The sequence below is a fragment of the Anthonomus grandis genome, chromosome 8, assembly GCF_022605725.1.
Source record: "Anthonomus grandis grandis chromosome 8, icAntGran1.3, whole genome shotgun sequence".
Taxonomy (NCBI): Eukaryota; Metazoa; Arthropoda; class Insecta; order Coleoptera; family Curculionidae; genus Anthonomus; species Anthonomus grandis.
This window is the reverse complement of record NC_065553.1, coordinates 9423968-9438207: the sequence shown is the minus strand read 5'-3', so window position 1 is coordinate 9438207 and position 14240 is coordinate 9423968. Positions and strand designations below refer to the sequence as shown.

Below are 14240 nucleotides of genomic sequence, written 5' to 3'. Positions count from 1 at the left end.
TGGCCTGCGTGTTCACCGGATCTTTCTCTGTACGAGTTTTTCTTCGTAAAATAATTTTACCGGACTCTGCATTAACTTCCATTTCTTAATATTCTGGAGTATTTATATGCCGCTAATCTTTATAAATGAACCTTTATATGTTTAATCGTTATAAATAAAAAAGCGATGATTCGAAATGGTTTCCACCAGAGTAAAAGTTTTAATATATCTAATTATTCTTTTATACACTATTTTGAAAATAACAATCTAGTTAAGAAAGTTATCCGGTTAAAAAGAGTAATTTGCTTCCGAGAAGTGACCACGTCGTTTCTGATTTCTCAAATTATGAATACATCCAATGATATAATATCCCCTTGCCTCACGGAGGTCTGAAAGCGTCTGGGTGGCTTCCTGAATTTGATTAAATTGCGTCTTAATCTTTTAATTAATTGGTTCTCTTGCGTGAGTTTCTCCAACTTGCTAAATTTTAGAATTTCTCAGCTAGCTCTTCTCTTTTGATCGTGTATACGTAAAATTACACAGTTATATAATATTTGTTGTTGCGCTCTATTTTATGTATTAGTTTCCTATGTCAGAAATATCGTATAATTTCGACACTATTTAATACTCTTTAACTTAATATTTGATATAAAAAAAAAATTCGTTATCTTCAAAAGTGACAAACTTAATCAATTTTCTGTGCGCAAACTGAAATCGCCGCGTGACGTCACAGTACACAAAGCGCAACAAATATCGTCCCGCAACTAGAAGAATTGCACTGAATTAAACGGACGCCTATCTCGAGGTCAAAGTAATTGTATATTGTGACGTTATCGAACCACCGTGGTATCTCAACTTTGAAAGGCAATAACTTTTTGTAACTTTTTTAAAGGTAATTTAAAAAATCGTATTAATTGGTATGTGACATTTTTCCAGCTGACATGCTTAATTTGAAATCCTGAAACTAGCTATGTTTGGTCTCAACAATGGAATCTTACTATTTAAAAGTAGTGGATAGAGATCGAAAGATTAACTAGTGATTTTGTAGCATATTGGTATTTACCACTTAAAAAGATTTTTTTAATCCTAGCAACTGTTTTTAATCTTCATATATTTTTTGCCTAGTCTGACCTATTTTCCTTGTGATTAAGGCTTAATCTAAGCTAGGGTTTTAAGAACCTTCTATGTGTTTTTTTAGAAACGTAAGGAAATGCGTGAAGGTATGCTTCCAAATATTCTTTAAGGTGAAGATGGCGTTTGTTGGATTTTGATCTCTATAATTTTTTTCCGGATTTTCCTTAATAAAATTAAATTACCAGAGCTGAATAAACTCAATTTCAACTGAGCGATATAATTGAGTAAGTACTTTGATAATATACCCCGTAATATTCCAGAGAGAGCAATAATAAACAAGGTTAGCTCCATCGTGAGCATTCTCTCTGGTATGCTAACTAAATATAGGATTATCGTGTACAGCTTCTTTTACACATGAAATGAGCAATTTCCTAAACTGAGGAGGAAGCAATTTAAACAACTGGTTATTTTACGTTTATGAAATGTAAAATCCAAACTAAAATACGCATCAATAGTAGAGTTGTAACGATTGGAATCTTATAAGGAATTTTTAGAAGTGGTATAAAGGTATGATATAAAGTCTTAAGTAATCAAATGGACTGCATCTTTGAGAGGACAAAGTTGCAAGTACTAAGATAATATTTTAGAAAAACTTACAACAAAAAAAAAGAAGTCTCTCTTTCTTTTTTTTTTATTACAAATGTATGTCTTACTTTTAAACTAAAGTTAATTATCTATTTAATAAGATTTATTTAGTAAAATTACTATATTTCCTATTATCCTATTGAAATTTAAAATTTGTGTGATGTATTGTAGGTCTATTGTAATTTTTTTTTGACATAAGAGTAACTATATTTATGATAGGTGCGTACAATATATAAAATGCTGTTCTCTTCATTTTATGATTTCCTTGTACAGATTTAGAATATTATAGTTAATATTGCAGTAGAAACAAAATGAAGTCAATCCAAAATTATCTAAGGAAAAGTGTAAATTCTTGTCTGATGTTATAATAATTATTATATTTTAAATGTTTTCTAAAATCTATTTATATCCCTCAGAATGGAAGATCTATATTACTAGCCCTAGCATTTGGAAACATAGAAGGCACACCTTAATATATTTATTTATTTTTAAGTACCTGAAAACATACATACATATTATAGTTAATTTTAGGGAACCTTGAATACTTTTTACAAATACAAATTTAAGTTGAATCCTATCTAGATCGATCAATCAAACATCAAAATGCTCTTTTGTTCGATTCCCTAGGATACATCAACTCGGCACCAAACCCAAAATGCCAAGCGTTGTACGTTCCATTTAACAAACTTTTAAAGTTGAACTACATTTTAGGGGAGACCAGAGTAATAATTTACGGCTTAAGCATTTATCTCTCTTGCAGAACCCGGATTAGAGCAGGCCGAATAAGTTGCTCATATTTTAGTACACGTCATTTTTCATCCTTGTGGTTTCGTTCTATAAGGGTTTTTTTTTCGTTGAAGGATAGCTAAATGGTTTATTAAAATGCTTCTTTTCATATTATATTAAGCGACAGCTGTTACATTATATTTTTTCAGGATTTTTTTCGAAATTGTTACATTAAAGTTTATCTTTGGACGGCATAGATAATTTCTGATGTTTTTTGAAAGCATTTACAATATTTATTTTCTTTTTTTATTCAAATATATTTTTATTTTTTTTCCGTTTAATTAAAAAAAACGTCGTCTTATATTAAAGTAACTGATTGCCCATAAAGACCTTTAGAACATTAAGTGATTGACTACTGACAAATAATCTTAATAAGACATAATCAACCCTTCAAATATTTGTATATCCTAACCTATTAAGCTTCAATAACAACATTAAAATTACTTATCTATATAAAAACTAGTAGTAAGATATAAAGCTTAAGTAGAACGTAAACTCAACTACTTAGGCAAATGATAAAATGATTTTTCTATCGTATTTGCCAATTTGTGTTTGTCCATAATGTCTTCTCAAGTTCATTTGCAGGGTGTCCGCTTGGAGGTAACGCTTAATCGCGAAAATAAATAATTCTTTCTCTTATACGATGTTTTAATTAGTTGGCGAAGAACTATTCATTAAAAGTAAACACAAAAAATTTATCACTTTAAGTAAACATTTTAATTACCATTTAATGCATGTTATTGATTCTAAATTATAGCCATTAATGGCTAGACCTCTAGGGAGATTTAGAATACTGCTACTCTTATATCTAATCTAAGATGTAATTAGTGAAAAAATCAATTAAATAAAAAAATATATCATGTAGCTGTACGAAAATATATTAGGGTTAGAAATAAATAAATACAGAAGGTAATAATAAACCTATCAACTGCGCAACAATGAATATTTTATCTGAAGGTATGTTGTATAAAAATGTGACATGATGAAAATAAAATAGGTCTATATTCCTCATGTACGTCACATGAGGGTTCTAAAACTTTGAAGCTATTTACAGTGATATGCAAAGTTCTGTCGCCGGTGATGATCAACCTAAGTTTTCTCCATCATAAGTAACATTAACGTCGAACTATTAAATATTCTCATTTAGTTAGTACCTCCTGATAATATAAATGAGCTTTAAAATAGAGTTTTAACGTTGTTCATTTTTATGATGAATATCATATCTAAGGTCATCAATTTGAGACTTTATCTTTTAGACAAAATTTGACAATATAATATGAAGAATAAGCACTTTTTTTTTCTTTTTGTTGTCTTTAATAATTGCCTTTGCAACTACTGTTTAGATTAGTCTGAGTAGAACCACTATGTAAGTTTTTCATTATATTTTGGGTTTTTAAAGTTACCGTTAGTCGAATCTCGCCTCTTTTTCTTTATATAATTCTAAATTGACTTTTACAACAGTTACATCTTGTTCTTTCTTTGCCTTTTTTGTCTTTTTCTGTTATAATCAACTTTATAAAACAATATTATCAACTTTTTTAAAATTAATCAATTTTATCTGACCTTTTTGTAATTTAACCTTTATCAGACTATATTTTCCTTTAAAACTTAAGAAAAGGGAGGCTTGAGTTTGTATGAAGTCTTTTAAGTATCACAAAATCAATTAAATATAATAAAAACCAGGAAACAACAATAGATAAAAATATATTATGATGAATTATTAAGATTTTAATTATTTTTACCAAGCTCTACGAACAGGCAGGTTATTAATCAGATAAAATTGAAATATAAATTTAAAAAATTATATGGAAGAGATTAATTTTGATAAGATATATATTTACTAAGAAAAAAACTGTATCATTTACCACATTTCACATGAATTATAGTTATAAATATAATATACAAAATTAAAATTGTAAATTAGGATTAAAAGATTATAAAGCATATTTTTCTCATTAATTGATGATTTAGAATCGGTCGATTAGAAATTAGTCGGTTTCCTCAGTATTCCATTAAATTTACAAGGGAAAAGTTGCTTAGAAAAAAGGTTCACAGTTCAGCTTTTCCAGGAAACAAGGAGTATTTTCGATCGGCAGTGGAAAAGCACCTGACGTTTCACACGCTTTATCTCGACTTGACTCTTATTGCCATTATATTGCTTTAGCTTTTTAATCAGAGTCGAAGAGCGAATGCGTTTTCTTTGATTTTTCGGTTATGTGATCGATTATTAGAAGTTGTTATATATTAAAATTAAAAACCCTTTGGATTTAATGAAAAAGTTTGTGATACAATGATTTGGAAATTAAAATGTAATCATATGATGTTTAAAAACACCTTTAGGGCCATCCACAATAATAGGGGCAACACAAATAATTTATCTTCATATTTTAAAATGAAAACACCTGTTCGTTATTCTAAGAGAATCAATAAGAAATCAAATATGTGCTCTAAGAGCATATACTTCTCGGATGCTAAACTGTTAAGTTAGCAAAAGGTAAACTGCAGATTCTTTGAACTCATAACAAATATTTTTTTACTGGAGGTATTCCGACTGTAATAAATAGACGGGTATTAGAGTTAGAAAACTTTGTCAATTAAAATTATTTATTTATTTAATTATTTGATAAATAATTTTACTTTGAATGTTTGTTTTAGTTTGTACAGTTTTATTTTTTTTATTTTTAACGAATTTTAATGATTTTTTCGATTTTTAAAGTGTAATAGTGCTTTAAAGAAGCCAATATATTTAGCTGTTTAAATAAATCTGTAATTGTATTATGTATTCCTAAACCCGACGAATCAACTATATATGTTAAAAAAAATAAAAAAAATTTAATATATACAACTTATTACGAATATCTAATCAGAACCTTAATCGTTATGTTAGAAATGTAGAAATGTTAGATTAGAAAAGAACAAAGAAAGAAGGCAATTATAGACAGATACAAATGAAGACAATACAAGAAGATATTATATAATGCGGAAGGATTATACTAGATAATAAATAATATTTAAATGAGTTTTACTATTATTTTTATATTTTTTGCAAACAACTGCATTGACTCGTCTTTCCAACATATCCTGTTCCATTCTGCAATATATTCATTTATAATAAAATATTTACATTTGATATGACATGAATTAGTAACTTACATTTTTGTCTTCATTCGTATCTATTTCGATTCTTTGAGAAATATTAAATCCATCAAATATATGAAATTTAATTAAAACATTATTATATTACTACAATAAATTGTAATTTGAAATGTTAAAAAATTCATGCAGCCCTCCATTTGTCAGTCGCTATAGTGGTCTATAAGCAATAATTAGAACATGTAACCCCGTACTTACGTTCTACCATTTTTCGTAGAATAAGTGTAGACAAAGTTAAAGGGAGCCAAATTTACAAAAAAAAATTAAAATTTAAAAAATTATAAAAAAGTGTTAAACCAAGTTCATCGCAAATGAGTCCAAAATTACAAAAAAAGACTAAAAACTAAATGCAATAGTGACTGACAAACAACAAGGGCATAGATTTTAAAAATTTACATTGACTTTTTCGAATGCCAGATTGTAACGACGTAACGACGTATATACAGTAACGAACAACTTTTGCAATCTATTTAATAAAAACGAGTTTATTGCTTGGATATTACGAACACACTTATAGGGAATAATTGCTATCAACAGACATTTTTAAGGGCAAATTTACACAGATTAGCTTGTTTATAACGAATCATTTTTCTTCCATGACAATTTTAACACATAGATTTTATTTTGGTGAAGTTGCATTTCATCAAGTTAAATTTCTTATGTTCGAAAATAAAATTCGTAATTGTAAACTTTGTAGAACGTTTCAAAACGAAATAAATAGGATTTCGCTGAATAAAAACATATTTAGGATGGTTGCAAGATAGCAAAAGCAAAAGAATAAACATAAAAATTAATAAAATAATATGCCAATGCCAGTAAGCAAAAATATACATGCAAATCAGGCAGTATTTTTATTGAAACCATCACTAAGTGGCTTGAGACGAGCAATAGATATGACAATAATTATTTTTAATGGAGATAAGACAGTTTTTTAAAAGGGCCTCGGATAGAAAGTTGAAGTTTAGTAGCAGAAAGTCCAATAAGTACAAAATTACTTAGTGGTAATATGACAGGAATAAAAAAAATACAGTTAATCATTATTAGTAACTCTAAAATCCTCAAATTTAAACAGTAATCTTTCTTTCACGGTTTCTGATATCCCAATGTTCACCATCGAGTTTGGGGCACCCTGTACATATTTATGCTTTATCAGTGTGTATGTTTATAAAGTATTATATTTTTTTAATTGATCACTTTAATCCTATAGGATTTTTTTTATATTTTATACACGAGTTCAATAAATACAGGTTGGGGAATCGATCATTACCCATAAAAAGGTGCTTAAATGCCAAATATGCATTAATATTCGACTGCGACATCGTTGTATTTCAGAACGATGTTAGTAAATTTCTGACTTCTATAAAATTTTTCAAAATATTACGCCGAAAGGTCAGGTATTTATGAAATATTTTTCTGATGCAGGCTTTACATACCAACCACATAAAATTGTAATCTCAAAATGTTTAATATGCTGTATATTGCATTATGAAAATTAAAGCGTTATTCTAATAAAAATATAATATAAACTCTGATAAAGGTTAGAAAAATTGAAATACTATACAAAAATTAAATTACAACTCTTAAAAATAAACTTTAAAAAAATCTTTAAATAAAAGGCGTTCCTGTCCTCAATACTTTTAACGTGTTGAATTTACTTCTAAAGCACTATAAACCATATTCCAGTTGTTCTTTCTGCTGGACTCTTTCGATAAAAGATTCTTGCACTGTATTGTAATATTTATGACAATTTTGACGAAAAACTGAGACATCGTTTTGAAATTTGAACCTATATTTAAAATGGTTTTTTCACAAGGAATCGGTCTAGTTTCAAATATAATTGAAAGAAATTCCTACATTTTATTGCCGAATTGCCTCCATAAAACCTTTTCAGAAGAACGTATAAAAAGCCATAATAAGTTGAGCTATCGTTTTAACGAATTACAATTGTACGTTGAATAAACCTAAAAATAAATATTAAACTATTATTGAATTTTTATGCTTAAAAAAAGCCAACTTATCAAAACTTAAATTATAAAGAAATAAAAATTCTATTTCCTTGGCACACTTTTACTACTAAATATCTCTCTAGCTAATCAGTTAAAACCTTGTACAGACTCTAAAGTTCCACAAACCTCCATTCTTCCGCAAGAATAATAAGTTTATACGCTATAAAATTCTTTCTTGTTGAGAAATGCTGAAACGTATTTAATTAATTCTGTCTGTTTACGTTCCGTTCTTTAGTTTTTAAGTCTTTTAAGCCAAGCTGCTGAGGAAATACCGTGTTTTTTAATAAAACAGAATAGGAGCATTTTGCTAGATAGTAATAGCTCGGCCATCTGTTTGAGCACTTAATCTCGCTTCGGTACAAGATGATGGATTTTTTCCAGTTGATGTTTTTCAGTGTGAGGTTAATTTCATTGAAAAGAAGAAATATGTAATTAAATTAGTCTAGGATTTAAGATCTGTATATAGTCTATATTTAAAGAAGGAAAGGAGAATAAATTAGGCTTTTGCAACATAGGCATAAAACTGCTCATGACAAATATACTTAAGTTAAAAATATGGGTATAGAGGATGAAGTTGTAAACTTTTCAAGATAAGCCACTTTTTGAAATTTGTAACTGAGTTATGTAAAATGAACATAATTGCACTTGCACCAAATAAATTTAAAAATAAGAATATATTTTTTGTTGCAAGAATGACTGTGTCCACGTAGTTTTTATAAAATGGGAGAAGGAATTTGTGTATCGTTTATATATTTTTCATAAACTAATAGAGCGCTTTCCGACAATAAATAGCCATTATCACTGCTCCCTAAAAGGTATAAAGAATATAATTTTAAAAATTGACGAAAATTATTAAACTTACGAGTCAAAATATAACAAAAAACCCTTTTCCTTAAGATATATCTACAAATTTCTTCTCGTGATTATACTCTTTAACGTTAAGTTAAACGAATATTAATTTAGAAAATCTTTTATTAAATGTTCGAGAACATACGAAGAAATCTAAAAAAAATCTACATATGTTTCAAAATGTTATTCTTTAAACTGATTTTCTTAAACTCAAAAATTGTAGATTTACCTGTCGAAGCGTTAGTTCAAGTTAGATTCAAGTTTTATTCAATAAATTTTAACGCTCCCCTTTTTTCACATTCTAAAAATAAAGTACGGATAAGGTAGGATATTGAAAAAAAGGAACGAACTTAGGAGTCAATAGATAATGTAGATAGATATAGGTCTTAGCTGCTAGGTATATAAAAAATACCTCAAGTAAATTATAGTATTTGAGAAATATGGAACTTCCTTGATTCGAGATTGAATTAAGTACCAAAAGGTTACAAATTCAAGAATAATGTATTCCTTTTTAATAATTAACTATATATTAAAATTTTAAAAATATTTGAAATAATGACTTAATGCATAATAAAATAGAACACAATATATTTTCCTTAAAATCTCATATAAGAGAATTTGTTTTGTGGGCAAATTAAAAAATAAATGTGGTAAATCTGAACTTATAGAAGTCATAAGTTCAGATTTACAGTTACATTATCATAAGTTCATTATCTTGCAATAAATCCAGAAATTTCATGACTGATTCAGACTAACATTTCATCATTTAAAACATAATAAATATGTGATTTAAAAGCGATCAAATTTTGTTTTTTTTAAATACTAAGAAAACAAGTATAAAAACATTCTGCTTAATAAAAAAAAAATTAATTCAGTTATCTCAGTGGCCGCCTTGTCATATTAATCTGTGCATTTTTAAAAAATGAGATTTTAATCTCTACAAAAATACTTAAAAAATTAAAATACTTTTTTCACTTTTTTTTTTATTTATATTTACCCATAGATAAAACATAATAATGGGTCTCTACAGATCAGAAAATGATGTTGCACGATTTAGCATAGCAAAATTTTAGTTATTTCACTGATTTTTCCAAAATTCTTAAAGGTTTTGAGAAAAAAATTAATTGTTTTATACATTCTATTTTATAACGAAATATCAATTATTAAGGAGGTGATTGTTGGGTTAATTTTAAACAGGAAATTTCGTATCAACATATAAGTACTTTTAACTAACTTTTGAGATATAAAATGGTAAAGTTTTAAGGAAAAAAATAACTCTATTCTAGATATTTCATTAAAAAAAGACTTCGATAATACGCCACTGATTTCCATTAAAATAAAAACAATTATAATTAAGTTCGATTGCACAATTGTTCGGTGTTCGGTTCGATGCACAGTTTTTTGGTAAAAAAACATCAGAACATCTCTCAAATTAATATCGATTATTATGACAATAGCACCATTTAAAAACATGAAATTTTTGAAAGCGAAACAATGAAATAAATGGGGTTCCCTCAGGCTACAAGAGTACAGAAACAACGTTAAATTTCATTGACGAAAATCCCGAAGTTCTACAAGGTTTTCTATTAAAGTCGTATTATGGTTTATTTAACTTTTAAATGATTATATAAATATTAATATATAATCATTTAAGAGTTAAATGAATTATATTTAAACAGAATTTTATTAGAGCTATTAAGAGCTAAGGGGTATAGGGCATATAATAGGACTTTCCTGCAATATAATAAGAAACACTGAAGAAAAATGTCAAAGATTGTGGAATATATGAAGAAAAGTATATATTAAAAGAGTTATTTAGTTCCACAAAGTTGTTTTTAACTTTTTATAAGATGATTATGGTTTTGTTAAGATTACTAACTCAAGTTTCCTTTAATATTTTTTATGTTGCTCTCAAAGAATGTGGTGTTCAGAAATATTTGAAGACATCTTTTATGGGAAAAAAATAGGTTAATTTTAGTCAGCAACAAGCCAAATAACTTTGTCTTAAATATTTTTACAGACAAGCACTTACTTTTCTTACCATAAAAAATATGTCTAAAAATCCTTATTTATTTATGAGTGGATCAGATTTCATTTATTTATGTGCTAGTGCTATTCTCATAATGAACGATATTGTTATACCCATAAAGAGAATTCGGTTTCGTTTATTTAAGCGAAAACTGTAAGAATATCAAATATCAAACAAGTTATTAAATGTATGTACTCGGAACTGATATTATTATATTAAGTATATTAAAAATTGTTGTTATTTTGAAATAAATTAATATCGTACCATTAATACTGATCAAAATTTTTAGGCTAAGCTTCTGCATGAACGCCACTAGTAAAAATAAAAAGAAATGGGGTTCATTAAAAATCTATCTTAGGATATACCATATAATATACTAAAGCAATAGTTTAGTTTGTATAGTATATTAGAGTTTTTAATGAAAATTTACTTTTTTCTGAAAACTTTACCTTATCATCCCCTCAAATACATTGAATTCAAAATACCTTATATATTAAATTTTAGCCGCTATTTATGTTGTCACCAAATTAAAAGAAAAAGACAAAAATATCGCTACTAATATGCATCTTCTATAAATGAGATCTATTTAAAAAAAAATATTCAAATAACTAAGCTTTTAAGAAATCATAATCCGAACCTACAAGATATCTACCATATTACAACCTTTGATGTATTTTATTTATGATTTCCGTTATGACCGTTGGAAACCTTATGCAGATCTAATGGTAAATAGATTGTTTTTAAGCCATATTTGGGACATTTTATTAAAATAGGTTTAATGTTGCCATACAGTTTTTTTGTTGTCGGGTATTAGTAAAGATTAGTATTGTAATAAGTGGAGCAGAAATTTGAAGTTTAAGTTGGTGTTTTTGTGTGAGGGTTTGATAAAATGTGAAAAATAGTGTATATATCAATAAACTAAAGTTTAATTGTTAAAAATGGTTCATGTCAAGATTAAAATAACCGACATTCAACAGGTATAATTCTTAGTTTAGTAACTGAAAATTGAATTACGTAAACACAGATTTTTTTAGGGAAAAGTTTCCTTTTAATAATCCGATTTTTACTTTCTTATGCAACAAACTTCTAGTCGTTATCGCATCTTTTTAAGCAGGCTTAGATACCTGAGATTTAAATTTAGCATTTTATTTGGGTCAATTGAGCTTTCTTTGGATACTCTGTACCCCAATTAAAGCCAATTGTGAAGAGAAAGCTGTATAGAAATATTACTCTAATAGCATGATAATAAAAGTGAAGTATAGATATTTCAAGAAGTATTTTTTAGAGTTATTGAAACACAGATTTCCAATAAAGAATACTTTATTGGCATTACTTTTGGTTCTTAATATTTTAAGAAGTCTTTTAAAATCACTCTTTGATCTTCTAGAAATACTGGAAAACATAATTTAAAATAATGGTATACCTAACAAAGTTCTAAGAACTATGAGGTGCTCATAAGTGATATTTTTTTAATTCTTTTAAGTTTGAGATTCTTTTAAGTTTGATATACGAACAAAAATAATATAAAATTTAGGTACAATCATTTTGCACAATGACTAAGAGGATGTTTATCTTAATTTGCTTGAAAGAGTAGCTAATATTACCTCTACCAAATTACGCAATTTTCTAAAATCATCTATTTCTAAAGTGAAAAGAATTTGTCCATTATGCTTAAAGAAACCTGAATAAAATTTATAAGAAAAATAACAAAAAAACGCATGATTCTCTGAAATATGATCAAATTTCAACGCAAACACACATAAACCTCAAGCAAGCATTCTGCATCTTCTGTATGCGATTTTTGTTCTCCAAATCTAAAGAAAAGGCATAAACATCGTTACAGTATGTAAAATTAGATAACACAAGAGTTTCACGTAAGTTTCTTAGAGGAATTTACTTAATATAGGTTACAAATTATTTTTTTATATGGACAAATATCTATGGAAAAATATTTTCAATAATTTTCCGATAAAGTTTTTTCTAGATTCAGCTTAAAGAGACCATATTACAAAAGCGTACTCTAAATGTCGCCTTACTTAAAATGACTATTAAAGTTTGGCTAGAAAAGCACTTCAAGATCTTTGTACTGGGTTTTCTACTCCCGCTTGACATTATTTATGAAATATTCAGACTTTACCAAATTTACCCTACGTTAAAAAGTGATTAGAGGTATGTGATGTACTAACGTTACATCAACAACTTTTTTTGGTTTTTTGGTACGTAACATATTTCTTCTGCTTCCCGACTTTTTTTTTAAGCTTTCCTTTTATTATTTTCAAAATATTTCATGTTATCCATAAATGTCTTTGTACAATCTGATCTCGCGCTTTAATTCGGTTCTAATTTGTTGATGCTCTTTCTGACATAATTGTAAAAAACCGCTCTTGAAATTTAAGTAATAAATATAATTGTGATATAGAAATAAACCATAAAAAAGCGTATATTATGTAACGAACTCGTCAAAAAAACTAGTGAATTGTCACTTTGACACTGCAAGGTATAACCCACCCATACGGTTCTAATTAACTTAAAATATTTACCTGACACCATAATTATTTAATTATATTATTTTTTAAATGTACAATTGCAATGCCTTCAAATGAAAGATAAAAAAAGGAGAAGAAAAAGATATTTTTAGGAAATCGGGCATTTGAAAACCATTAATAATGAATTTGACGATTTAGAAGAGAAATTTTTTCTAATATTCTATTACCTTTATAGTCCGTTAGCCTTTATCTATTTAAATTTTATTCTCGAAATAAATTATAAACGTGAATAACTTATAGTAGAAATTTTACCTTGTCGAATTTATGGTGGGCATTAAACAAATTAACCTTAAATTCTTTAGTTATAATTTTTTTGAACTTTTCTTGACAATTTGATGGATTGAAATTACCCTATTTCAAACAAGCCTATTTAAAAAGCAATTTATAGTCATAACAATCGTTGTTTTTTTTCCCCATATAGATTTAATTTCGAATGTCGATATAGCTTTATTTTTTATTTTCGTTGCCGAAAGCTCTCAACGCTTATTACTTTCGACAAAATATAATCAGACCCGGTTTAATCTGTTCCCTGTTATGGAAGGAAAGGAGTTAAGGAAGATCTGTGATATTTGGATTAGTTAGAAAATTCAACTTACACTCTTCACATTCTTCAATAACGTGCCTAACTAAATATCCCGCATAATCATTCTTGGCAAATTCTTCTTTCATATTTATTGTTAATATTCATCGTAATTACCGACAAGAAAAAATTTTGCTTTTCATTTTTTTAAAGTATTTGTTTCATATTTGTAATTTGACAACTTTGATGTTCACACACAAAAAAGTTCTTACACAAAAATCTTATTTAGAGTGTAAAATAAAAACAATTAAATTCTATATTAAATAAGATGGTTAATAGGTGAATTAAATTAAGACCAGTTAATTTTTTGAAGTAGTTTTGGACTTAGTACAGTCAATTCTGTAGCAACCAAAAAAGTAAATATAAAAACCTATGGATGACAGATCGTGAAAAGTTAATTAATATCATATATATTACTTACATTATCATATATGTTACTTACTTGACCTTTGGCTTTTGAACAAACAAAAAAATCAATACATTAAAGAAAGCGCTGAATAGTGTCAGGCCAAAAATGTTAAATTCAAATCCGGTGGCGGTAAATAAATATTTTAATTTTAATATATGGGGCGTTTACCAATTTTTATTATAAA

General features: G+C 27.2%; 1 protein-coding gene across 2 annotated transcripts in view; it reads left to right on the top strand.

Annotated features, from left to right (window-relative positions):
• Nucleotides 1–14240, top strand: part of LOC126739719 (cyclic nucleotide-gated cation channel subunit A) — an 84054-nt gene that overhangs the window by 28416 nt on the left and 41398 nt on the right. The window contains exon 1 of one of the 2 annotated variants that reach the window (XM_050445514.1): nt 11346–11498. The exons of the other annotated variant lie outside the window; for it this stretch is intronic. Coding sequence (XP_050301471.1) covers nt 11460–11498 — 39 coding nt within the window. The 5' untranslated portion in view covers nt 11346–11459. Of the gene's footprint in view, nt 1–11345; nt 11499–14240 lie in introns of those variants that run through there. 2 annotated transcript variants of the gene reach the window in all.